At 41.0% G+C, this 12,500-nt stretch overlaps 1 protein-coding gene across 1 annotated transcript in view; it reads right to left on the bottom strand.

Moving 5' to 3' along the window:
* The window catches only part of LOC138850974 (uncharacterized), a 67,953-nt gene that overhangs the window by 27,390 nt on the left and 28,063 nt on the right, over nucleotides 1-12,500 (bottom strand). Inside the window, exon 3 of the mRNA XM_070093678.1 lies at nucleotides 7,684-7,930. Coding sequence (XP_069949779.1) covers nucleotides 7,684-7,930 — 247 coding nt within the window. The remainder of the gene's footprint in view (nucleotides 1-7,683; nucleotides 7,931-12,500) is intronic.

Below are 12,500 nucleotides of genomic sequence, written 5' to 3'. Positions count from 1 at the left end.
GGATTGGTTGGTATTTTTGTTTAATAAATGCATGAAAGATGGGAAGGTACCTAGGGATTGGCGGAGAGCATGTATAGTCCCTTTATATAAACGGAAGGGGGACAAAAGAGACTGTAAATATTACAGAGGAATAAGTTTACTGAGTATACCAGGAAAAGTGTACGGTAGGATTATAATTGAAAGAATTAGAGGTAAGACAGAATTTAGGATTGCGGATAAGAAAGGAGGCTTCAGAGTGGGTAGGGGATGTGTAGATCAAGGGTTTACATTGAAGCATATATGTGACCAGTATTTAGATAAAGGTAGGGAAGTTTTTATTGCATTTGTGGATTTAGAAAAGGCATATGATAGAGTGGATAGGGGAGCAATATGGCAGATGTTGCAAGTATATGGAATAGGTGGTATGTTACTAAATGCTGTAAAGAGTTTTATGAGGATAGTGAGGCTCAGGTTAGGGTGTGTAGAAGAGAGGGAGAATACTTCCCGGTAAAAGTAGGTCTTAGACAGGGATGTGTAATGTCACCATGGTTGTTTAATATATTTATAGATGGGGTTGTAAAAGAAGTAAATGCTAAGGTGTTCGGGAGAGGGGTGTGATTAAATTATGGGGAATCAAATACAAAATTGTAATTGACACAGTTGCTTTTTGCTGATGATACTGTGCTTATGGGAGATTCTAAAGAAAAATTGCATAGATTAATGGATGAGTTTGGGAGTGTGTGTAAAGGTAGAAAGTTTAAAGTGAACATAGAAAAGAGAACGGTGATGAGGCTGTCAAATGATTTAGATAAAGAAAAATTGGATATCAAATTGGGAAGGAGGAGTATGGAAGAAGTGAATGTTTTCAGATATAAGGGGGTTGACGTGTCGGCGGATGGAGTTATGTAGGATGAGGTTATTCACAGAATTGATGAGGGAAAAAAGGCGAGTGGTGCATTGAGGTATATATGGAGACAAAAAACGTTATCTATCGGGGCAAAGAAGGGAATGTATGAAAGTACAGTAGTACCAACACTCTTATATGGGTGTGAAGCTTGGGTTGTAAATGCATCAGCGAGGAGGTGGTCGGAGGCAGTGGAGATGTCCTGTCTAAGGGCAATGTGTGGTGTAAATATTATGCAGAAAATTCGGAGTGTGGAAATTAGGAGAAGGTGTGGAGTTAATGAAAGTATTAGTCAGTGGGCTGAAGAGGGGTTGTTGAGGTGGTTTGGTCATTTAGAGAGAATGGATCAAAGATGAATGACATGGATAGCGTATAAATCTGTTGGGGAAGGAAGGTGGGGCAGGGGTCGGCCTCGAAAAGGTTGGGAGGAAGGGGTAAGGGAGGTTTTGTGGGCGATGGGCTTGGACTTCCAGCAGGCGTGCGTGAGCGTGTTCGATAGGAGTGAATGGAGACGATTGGTATTTGGGACCTGACGAGCTGTTGTAGTGTGAGCAGGGTAATATTTAGTGAAGGGATTCAGGGAAACCGGTTATTTTTATATAGCCGGACTTGAGTCCTGGAAATGGGAAGTACAATGCCTGCACTCTGTAGGAGGGATTCGGGATAGTGGAAGTTTGGAGGGATATGTTGTGTATCTTTATACGTATATACTTCTAAACTGTTGTATTCTGAGCACCTCTGCAAGGAATTCGCAAGAGCAGGCGAAAAATACACAAACACTGATCTCTGGCTGAAAGAGACTCGAACCGACGAACCTTGGAACAAGGTACGCAGTGCTTTACCAATCTACCCACACTGGACCAATACCTTGGAGTCCACCTTGCGCTAGACTTTGATCCAAGGCAGCCAGCTTTCAGGGAGAAGGTTTACAGCTTTTCATCTCATCCCCTGCATTATTAATATCTCTAGTAAGGCTGATGCATGCAGGGGATGAGATGAAAAGCTGTAAGCCTTCTCCCTGAAAGCTGGCTGCCTTAGATCAAAGTCTAGCACAAGCTGGACTCCAAGGTATTGGTCCAGTGTGGGTAGATTGGTAAAGCACTGCGTACCTTGTTCCAAGGTTCGTAGGTTCGAGTCTCCTTCAGCCAGAGATCAGTGTTTGTGTATATTTCGACTGCTCTTGCGAATTCCTTGCATTGTTAATATACATATATATATATATATATATATATATATATACATATATATATATAATATATATATATATATATATATATATATATATATATATATTTTATTTTTTATTATCACACTGGCCGATTCCCACCAAGGCAGGGTGGCCCGAAAAAGAAAAACTTTCACCATCATTCACTCCATCACTGTCTTGCCAGAAGGGTGCTTTACACTACAGTTTTTAAACTGCAACATTAACACCCCTCCTTCAGAGTGCAGGCACTGTACTTCCCATCTCCAGGACTCAAGTCCGGCCTGCCGGTTTCCCTGAATCCCTTCATAAATGTTACTTTGCTCACACTCCAACAGCACGTCAAGTATTAAAAACCATTTGTCTCCATTCACTCCTATCAAACACGCTCACGCATGCCTGCTGGAAGTCCAAGCCCCTCGCACACAAAACCTCCTTTACCCCCTCCCTCCAACCCTTCCTAGGCCGACCCCTACCCCGCCTTCCTTCCACTACAGACTAATACACTCTTGAAGTCATTCTGTTTCGCTCCATTCTCTCTACATGTCCGAACCACCTCAACAACCCTTCCTCAGCCCTCTGGGCAACAGTTTTGGTAATCCCGCACCTCCTCCTAACTTCCAAACTACGAATTCTCTGCATTATATTTACACCACACATTGCCCTCAGACATGACATCTCCACTGCCTCCAGCCTTCTCCTCGCTGCAACATTCATCACCCACGCTTCACACCCATATAAGAGCGTTGGTAAAACTATACTCTCATACATTCCCCTCTTTGCCTCCAAGGACAAAGTTCTTTGTCTCCACAGACTCCTAAGTGCACCACTCACTCTTTTTCCCTCGTCAATTCTATGATTCACCTCATCTTTCATAGACCCATCCGCTGACACGTCCACTCCCAAATATCTGAATACGTTCACCTCCTCCATACTCTCTCCCTCCAATCTGATATTCAATCTTTCATCACCTAATCTTTTTGTTATCCTCATAACCTTACTCTTTCCTGTATTCGCCTTTAATTTTCTTCTTTTGCACACCCTACCAAATTCATCCACCAATCTCTGCAGCTTCTCTTCAGAATCTCCCAAAAGCACAGTGTCATCAGCAAAGAGCAGCTGTGACAACTCCCACTTTGTGTGTAATTCTTTATCTTTTAACTCCACGCCTCTTGCCAAGACCCTCGCATTTACTTCTCTTACAACCCCATCTATAAATATATTAAACAACCACGGTGACATCACACATCCTTGTCTAAGGCCTACTTTTACTGGGAAATAATTTCCCTCTTTCCTACATACTCTAACTTGAGCCTCACTATCCTCGTAAAAACTCTTCACTACTTTCAGTAACCTACCTCCTACACCATACACTTGCAACATCTGCCACATTGCCCCCCTATCCACCCTGTCATACGCCTTTTCCAAATCCATAAATGCCACAAAGACCTCTTTAGCCTTATCTAAATACTGTTCACTTATATGTTTCACTGTAAACACCTGGTCCACACACCCCCTACCTTTCCTATTCTCCGTCTTACTCTTAATTCTTTCAATTATAACTCTACCATACACTTTACCAGGTACACTCAACAGACTTATCCCCCTATAATTTTTGCACTCTCTTTTATCCCCTTTGCCTTTATACAAAGGAACTATGCATGCTCTCTGCCAATCCCTAGGTACCTTACCCTCTTCCATACATTTATTAAATAATTGCACCAACCACTCCAAAACTATATCCCCACCTGCTTTTAACATTTCTATCTTTATCCCATCAATCCCGGCTGCCTTACCCCCTTTCATTTTACCTACTGCCTCACGAACTTCCCCCACACTCACAACTGGCTCTTCCTCACTCCTACAAGATGTTATTCCTCCTTGCCCTATACACGAAATCACAGCTTCCCTTTCTTCATCAACATTTAACAATTCCTCAAAATATTCCCTCCATCTTCCCAATACCTCTAACTCTCCATTTAATAACTCTCCTCTCCTATTTTTAACTGACAAATCCATTTGTTCTCTAGGCTTTCTTAACTTGTTAATCTCACTCCAAAACTTTTTCTTATTTTCAACAAAATTTGTTGATAACATCTCACCCACTCTCTCATTTGCTCTCTTTTTACATTGCTTCACCACTCTCTTAACCTCTCTCTTTTTCTCCATATACTCTTCCCTCCTTGCATCACTTCTACTTTGTAAAAACTTCTCATATGCTAACTTTTTCTCCCTTACTACTCTCTTTACATCATCATTCCACCAATCGCTCCTCTTCCCTCCTGCACCCACTTTCCTGTAACCACAAACTTCTGCTGAACACTCTAACACTACATTTTTAAACCTACCCCATACCTCTTCGACCCCATTGCCTATGCTCTCATTAGCCCATCTATCCTCCAATAGCTGTTTATATCTTACCCTAACTGCCTCCTCTTTTAGTTTATAAACCTTCACCTCTCTCTTCCCTGATGCTTCTATTCTCCTTGTATCCCATCTACCTTTTACTCTCAGTGTAGCTACAACTAGAAAGTGATCTGATATATCTGTGGCCCCTCTATAAACATGTACATCCTGAAGTCTACTCAACACTCTTTTATCTACCAATACATAATCCAACAAACTACTGTCATTTCGCCCTACATCATATCGTGTATACTTATTTCTCCTCTTTTTCTTAAAATATGTATTACCTATAACTAAACCCCTTTCTATACAAAATTCAATCAAAGGGCTCCCATTATCATTTACACCTGGCACCCCAAACTTACCTACCACACCCTCTCTAAAAGTTTCTCCTACTTTAGCATTCAGGTCCCCTACCACAATTACTCTCTCACTTGGTTCAAAGGCTCCTGTACATTCACTTAACATCTCCCAAAATCTCTCTCTCTCCTCTGCATTCCTCTCTTCTCCAGGTGCATACACGATTAATATGACCCACTTCTCGCATCCAACCTTTACTTTAATCCACATAATTCTTGAATTTACACATTCATATTCTCTTTTCTCCTTCCATAACTGATCATTTAACATTACTGCTACCCCTTCCTTTGCTCTAACTCTCTCAGATACTCCAGATTTAATCCCATTTATTTCCCCCCACTGAAACTCTCCTACCCCCTTCAGCTTTGTTTCGCTTAGAGCCAGGACATCCAACTTCATTTCATTCATAACATCAGCAATCATCTGTTTCTTGTCATCCGCAATACATCCACGCACATTTAAGCATCCCAGTTTTATAAAGTTTTTCTTCTTCTCTTTTTTAGTAAATGTATACAGGAGAAGGGGTTACTAGCCCATTGCTCCCGGCATTTTAGTCGCCTCATACGACACGCATGGCTTACGGAGGAAAGATTCTTTTCCACTTCCCCATGGACAATAGAAGAAATAAAAAAGAACAAGAGCTATTTAGAAAAAGGAGAAAAACCAAGATGTATGTATATATATATATATATATATATATATATATATATGCATGTGCGTGTCTGTGAAGTGTGACCAAAGTGTAAGTAGGAGTAGCAAGATATCCCTGTTATCTAGCGTGTTTATGAGACAGAAAAAGAAACCAGCAATCCTACCATCATGCAAAACAGTTACAGGTTTTTGTTTCACAGTCATCTGGCAGGACGGTAGTACTTCCCTGGGTGGTTGCTGTCTACCAACCTACTACCTACGTATATATATATATATATATATATATATATATATATATATATATATATATATATATATATATATATATATATATATATATATATCTGCGTGTGCTTGTGGAGGCAGGATCCAACAGGAGGAGGTTGAAAATTATCTTGAAGCATACATCCGCCACGAGTATCTTCGCAACATGAAACAAGCTCACGTTGTTTGTAGGATCCTATTGACTGGTCTTCTGCTACAATTGTCTACCCTACTTTCAACCTTTACAGTCGCTGTCTGGTTTAATCCTCACTGATATACAACTTTCCTTGTATGAATCTAAGTCATGGCTTCGTCTCTGTAGATGCCTTCCTTTCGCAGTACATTGTAAAATGCTCCTGACTTCAGAACACCCGTGACTTAACCTGATTCCTTTTTCTTCTTCTACCTCTTCCCCTTTTCTCTTTCTCCTTTGGGTATTTGTTCCTTCAATATTTCCCCCCCTCTGTGTTCTTGCTCCTACCCTCTGTGGGCCCCTAGCTTCCTTGCAGTACTCCTCTATCTTAGTATTTGACTGACTCAACCTCTCCCATTATTTCCTCCACCACTACTACCTTCTACCTCCACTACTACTACTACTACTACTACTACTACTACTACTACTACTACTATTACCACTACTACTACTACTACTACTACCACCTCCTGCCCATATATACTCCTTCCTTCCCTCTGTTCTTTAGTGTGACTTTGCAAATGGTCCAAGTCGTACCGAAACGTCGTCGTAAGCTCCTCTCTTCTATGTGTGGGTTATTGGTGCATGGCTGTAACACACCTTCCCCAGGGTACATGGCACTTCTCGCATTCGATGCCACATTTTAGTTTAAAACACTTCCATTATGTTTAGTAGCTATCCTTGAGTTGTTCCATTGACAATTTAGAGTCACCAGGTCTTTCCACTATGTATCGGTATCCTAGTCGGTTCATTATATGTTGTAACTCAAACCTCTGTGTGTACACTGAAACACATGACAACACCAGGACAAGTAGATTGTCCCACACTGCTAAACTTCAGTATTTTTGGTTTCTTTATTTTATCACTGGTATTTTATCACTCTGCTATACACTGGTTATCACAAAACGATATACATTATATTTATTCAAGATACACTTTTCTTTTGACTGCACTATACTGGGATCGTTGTTTTATCATCACTCACACGACAGCTAGGATTACGGCAATTTTCCCCTTACACTTCCATATAAATTTATTTGATGCTGATTTCTCAGCTACGTAATACGATTTAGTGCTTCCTTCGAATGGCAACACTTGCTGTTGCCCACTAACACTGGGCTTAGTCTGGGTCCTTGGCACTTCCAATATTTTGTTTGATTTCCACGTAAAAAATGCAAGAATGACGAATGTGTTGATCACAATCGACAGATTAGCCATTCTTGTCCACCGTTTTTGCTCTTTAAGGGAGCACTGCTAACGCTTAAGGAAACTGAGCCTACGCACACATGTGTGTGCACCGCTGGACAAAGTATGTGTGTGGCTGGTAGCAACCGCCTAGTTGATCAGGTTAACTGGGCCGTGGTGGAAGTGAACCAAAAAACTGACTGCTGGTAGCCAACAAGTCACTAACTGTAATAATGCCCCGGACATTAAAATTCAGAGAACAGTAGTAATTTTATGAGCTGAAAGGCTTTTATTTATTAGGTTATCTTCCTAACTATAAATTTGAAGCAAGACTGATATGAATTAAATTGAACTGAACAACACATATACTCACTTTAAGAATGCACCCATAATCCTTTTGTGACACCATCGAGGGTACGATTTGCAACAATGAATCTTTTGTGACACCATGAAAGGTATGTTTCACAACAACGATGTTATGACACATACCTTTGCATCAATTTCTTTAGGAATTAAAAGAAATGATACCGTACATACCCTTGTAGTCCACAGCGTTGATGTAATATTCCCCAGTGTCGAGATAATCTTTAATATCACCATAACTCCAGACTGGTGAACCATCTTCATTGAGTGTTTCAGCCATATAATGTAGGAGAGAGCAGCCGCGTTTGTCTCTGATGGTTCCTGGGAGACCGTAAGACTGTAAGAGAGTCTTGACTCCACCTTCACGGTAGATCCCCACTGACGCTGCTATGAACACATTATTTATTCTCTGCTGGAGTACCTGAAGGCAAAGATACACTTATTTACTTCATAAACTTTGTAAATCTTTACATTTAAGATAAATGGGTAATAAAATTAATGTAAATAACATATTTTTTGTTAAGTGAACTTTATTTTGAGAGAAGAAATGGTCCCTGAAGCACTGATATATAAATGGGTTTCATTTTGGAAGATAAAGAAAACAGGAAAAGCCAAGGAAAAGGGTTTCAGATTTGATATGAAGAATGGTCATTATGATTCCTACCTCATATCGTGAGATAGTGTCCTACCCTCAAATTACTATCCAATCAGCCTGATGTTTATAGTTGGCATATAATTAAAAGGAATTATAAGAAATAAAATTCCAAGTCATTTTCATGAACATATTGTGTTCAGTAATATCAAAATATGTTTACTAATACTTGAAAAATTCCAAGGAATCTCTTAGTCATATTTTGCACACTTAAGGGGCACGTAAGTTCCCCCGTCTTCCAATAACATGTTTATTTTTCCACTATAATCTACCTTGTCCATAATTACCATCGCATTTGCTTTGTCTGTTTCGTAAGGTGAAGTCTAGGATCGTTCCTTAATTCATGGTGTAACTTAACAAATCTTTGAGCTCTAGGTGGGGGGAGGGAGGTAGACGACTCTTTGGAGTTGGAGATGACTGGCGCCAATATACACACCAGACTAAAGAGACCACTTGAACTGAATTGCTGTACTACAGCTACAGAAAGTCTGCGACGATTGTAGCTAACTGCTACACCAACTGACCTGAAGAATGCTTACCGTGTCCTTGCCACAGGACTGATCTTGCTATAGGGCAGTAAACCGGGGGCAGTCCTATGACAAGGTCAGAGGGCTGCCCCCGCAGTAGGGCTGGACACGGTACATCACTTAAACTCCGACACTTCTTCGGAAACCACTACTGGGACTCTGTATGGATGAAACCCGGGTCAGGAGCCGTCCTGGTGAACCTGCCTCTATCTGTACCTGTATCTTCGTGTACTAGTGTGTGACTAGTTAGTAGTCGAAGTTGGACCGAAACGTCGTCATAAGCTTCTTTCACCTATGTACCGGTTATTTGTAAATGTTAAATATAAACGCAGATATTTGAATATAACTAATATGAAGCGGCCATTATAATTTTGTTATGTATTTACGCCAAAGACAGATTCTGAACATGTCTCCATTGATCAGCATACTCCATTCTAATGTTCTTCAGAATGTTCCTAAGAATTTATACTCAGTTACTATTTGTACCTTCAGGTAATTTACTCATATTATTTTTTATTTCTTAATCAAAGTTGATACTATACATTAGAAATAAAAGTTGCCCGGAACTTATCCCTGAGGAACATCACTTGTGACTGGTTCCCATTATTACTTCACTTCATTTATGTAATGTCTGTGCTGCATGTTTGTCAACAGTGTGTCTATTCCTTTCAGATTTTTTCTAGAGTCACTTTCTTTAACAGTGTGTGACTCCACCAAAACCTTCGTCGTCATTTTTCTCGTTGCTCTTCACCTGAAATGTTTCTGCTGCTTATGATCCAAATAATTTGCCCACTGTTGAGGTCAGACTATTTTGGCAATAATTGATTGGTTGCTATAATAAAGTGTTCCATTAGTTGCACTTGTGTCCATTTACATAACCTATTGTCGATTATTATACCAACATTATTATAAATAGAAATCGTATATTCGTTCGTAGTGGTATACCTCGAACTGACTAGTTAAGGATCGGCTTAGCATCTGGAATTATTAAAAGACTCTTGGCAATAATTCGTTGGTCCTAAGAAAATATAATGATTTAATCAGACTACTTAAATGGTAACCATGTACCTGGTGACAATGATTTTACATTTTCTTAATACACTCTGTAATAAATATTAATAGTGATTTCATTTTTTTTGTATGTAACCACTGATAGTAAATCATTTTTAAAAACCGAGAACATTTCTTTTTTGTTATACGCATTATTCTAACGTTTTACATGTTTTATGTTTTTTATATTATACATTATAAGTTTTACCCTAATTTTTCTCATGTTCACTTGGAAGAAACCTTTTAATATCGTGGTCCATTTGGTGGCAATCCCTCCTTTTTGAGAGGACTTTAAAACTCTTCTTTCTCCATTTAACACGATTTAATTTCCTGTTTTTTCATTTAAGAGTATTTGTAAATTTAAAATACCAAGATTCTAGGAAGAAGAGTTAAGTGGTGGTAGTACACAGAGCGCCTCAGCTCCCTTTCTCGGGACCCGCGGAGAGATGCTCTCCGGCCTCATCGCCTTTGATATATCTAGTTAGCTTAACAGCCTCTTCACCTCCTCCTCAGTTGTATGTTTCGTGTATTTCTTTTAACCTCGTGTTGAGTTCCTCACATACTTCAGGGTCGTGTCTTGTAAACTCTCCCCCTCCTTTCCTCAACCTGATTACCTGGTCTTTGACTGTTGTTTTCATCCTGATGTGATTGCACAACAGCTTCGGGCCAGATTTAGCTTTCGCTGCTATGCCATTTTTATATTGTCGCTGGGCCTCCCTCCTTACCTTTGCATATTTATTTCTTGCTTTTCGACTACTCTCCTTGGTCTTCTAGGTCCTTTGCCTTCTATGTTTCTTCCATTCTCCAGCACACTTGGTTTTAGCCTCTCTACGCCTTTGGTGAGCCAAGGGCTCGTGCTGGTTTTCTCATATCTGATGCTCTTGGGTACAAATCTTTCCTCCGATTCCATGCACATTGTTGTCACATATTCCATTATCCCATTTAGTGTTTTACCTGCTAGTTCTCTGTCCCACTGGACTATGCACAAAAAATTCCTCATGAATGAAGTATGGCTTTATTCTTTCTGACTCCGTCTCCACTTGTAATTTTATTATGTATTCAAAGCTTAGAACCACGTGATCACTAGGTCCGAGGGGGCCTTTCATATGTGATGTCCTTTACATCTGCACTGCTCAAGGTGAATACTAGGTCCAGTTTTGCTAGTTCATCATCTCCCCTCTTTCTGGTAGTCCCTAACGTGTTGATGCATGAGGTTTTCCAATACCACCACCAAAATCTTAGCCCTCCAGGTTCCTGGGCCCCCCGTGTGGCTCCAGGTTTTTCCATTCGATTTCTCTGTGATTGAAGTCACCCACGATCAGTAGCTTAGCACTGTTCACATGGGCCCTTCTGGCCACTTCAACCAGTGTGTCAACCATCCTTGTCTTGGCCTTCTGCTATTCTATGGTGGGTTATACAACATTGCAATCACCATCTTGGGACCTCCAGACTGAAGTGCTCCAATTATGTAGTCCATTGCTTCTTCTCTGTCCCCTCTCTCCAACTACTCAAAATCTCATTGGTTTTTGATAAGAAGTGCCACTCCTCCACCACCCTATACCCTTTGTCTTTCCTCAGGATCTGATATCCGGTTGGAATGATTCCATATGTTATCGTTCCTGAGGGCTTGGTTTCCGTGAGGGCTATGATGTCTGGTGATGCCTCTGTGATTCTTTCGTGCCACTCCTCCCACTTCGTTATACCATCAGTGTACCACACTTTCAGTTTCCTCTCCAACACTGTATTCTTCTGGGGTTGTGGTGGTGGGGGATGAGATCCTGGCAGGGTTCTATGAGATTTTACTGTATATTGAGGCGTGGGAGTTGTGAGTGTGGGGTGTGTCTTGGCTACGGAGTTCTGAGGGTGATTCTGTGTGTATTTTAGTACTCTGCTTCGCTCTACTCTGGTTGTTCTCTGCTGACTCTAGCCTTGTCTCTCTTTCTTGTCCCTTTCGTCTCCGTGTCCTCTCTCTCAGCTGTTGTCGTTCTGTCCTCTTCCTGTCGTGGTCTAGGAGCACCGTCCGGTATACTGTTGATTCCTTTAGCTGTGGTTTCTCCTGCAGGATCCTGTCCTGCACCGATTTCTCTCCTTTGAGGGGGCCGTAGGGCAATTTTCCGCGCGCGCTCACCCAAAAATCGAAAAAATATGGAAATTGAGTTATATATACTGAAAAATAGCTCAACTCTTTGGCAACACAATGGTACCAGAATGAATGTTCTACAGATAAGATAATATTTCGTTCGGATTTTTAACCCCGGAGGGTTAGCCACCCAGGATAACCCAAGAAAGTCAGTGCGTCATCGAGGACTGTCTAACTTATTTCCATTGGGGTCCTTAATCTTGTCCCCCAGGATGCGACCCACACCAGTCGACTAACACCCAGGTACCTATTTGCTGCTAGGTGAACAGGACAACAGGTGTAAGGAAACGTGTCGAATGTTTCCACCCGCCGGGAATCGAACCCGGGCCCTCCGTGTGTGAAGCGGGAGCTTTAGCCACCAGGCCACCGGGCCTGAAATTATAGTCATTTATATCAGGTATGGTGACAGCGATGTTGCTAGCGAGTCTGCTCACGGCCCATATATTTTTTGGAGTTGTTTTCTTGTTTTTTATCGCCTTTTCTTGCATTATTCTTTCTAATATAATTGACTATTTGGCATCATAAAACAGTAGGCGGGACTTATCCGCAGACTTAGTGACAACCGGGAACCAGACGGGAACGCTCGGCAGTGTTCCCGCTCCCGAGTTGCCAGCCAGGAATC

This window comes from Cherax quadricarinatus, chromosome 3, assembly GCF_038502225.1.
Source record: "Cherax quadricarinatus isolate ZL_2023a chromosome 3, ASM3850222v1, whole genome shotgun sequence".
Classification (NCBI taxonomy): domain Eukaryota; kingdom Metazoa; phylum Arthropoda; class Malacostraca; order Decapoda; family Parastacidae; genus Cherax; species Cherax quadricarinatus.
Note: the sequence above shows the minus strand (reverse complement) of the source record. Positions and strands in the feature narration are given on the sequence as shown.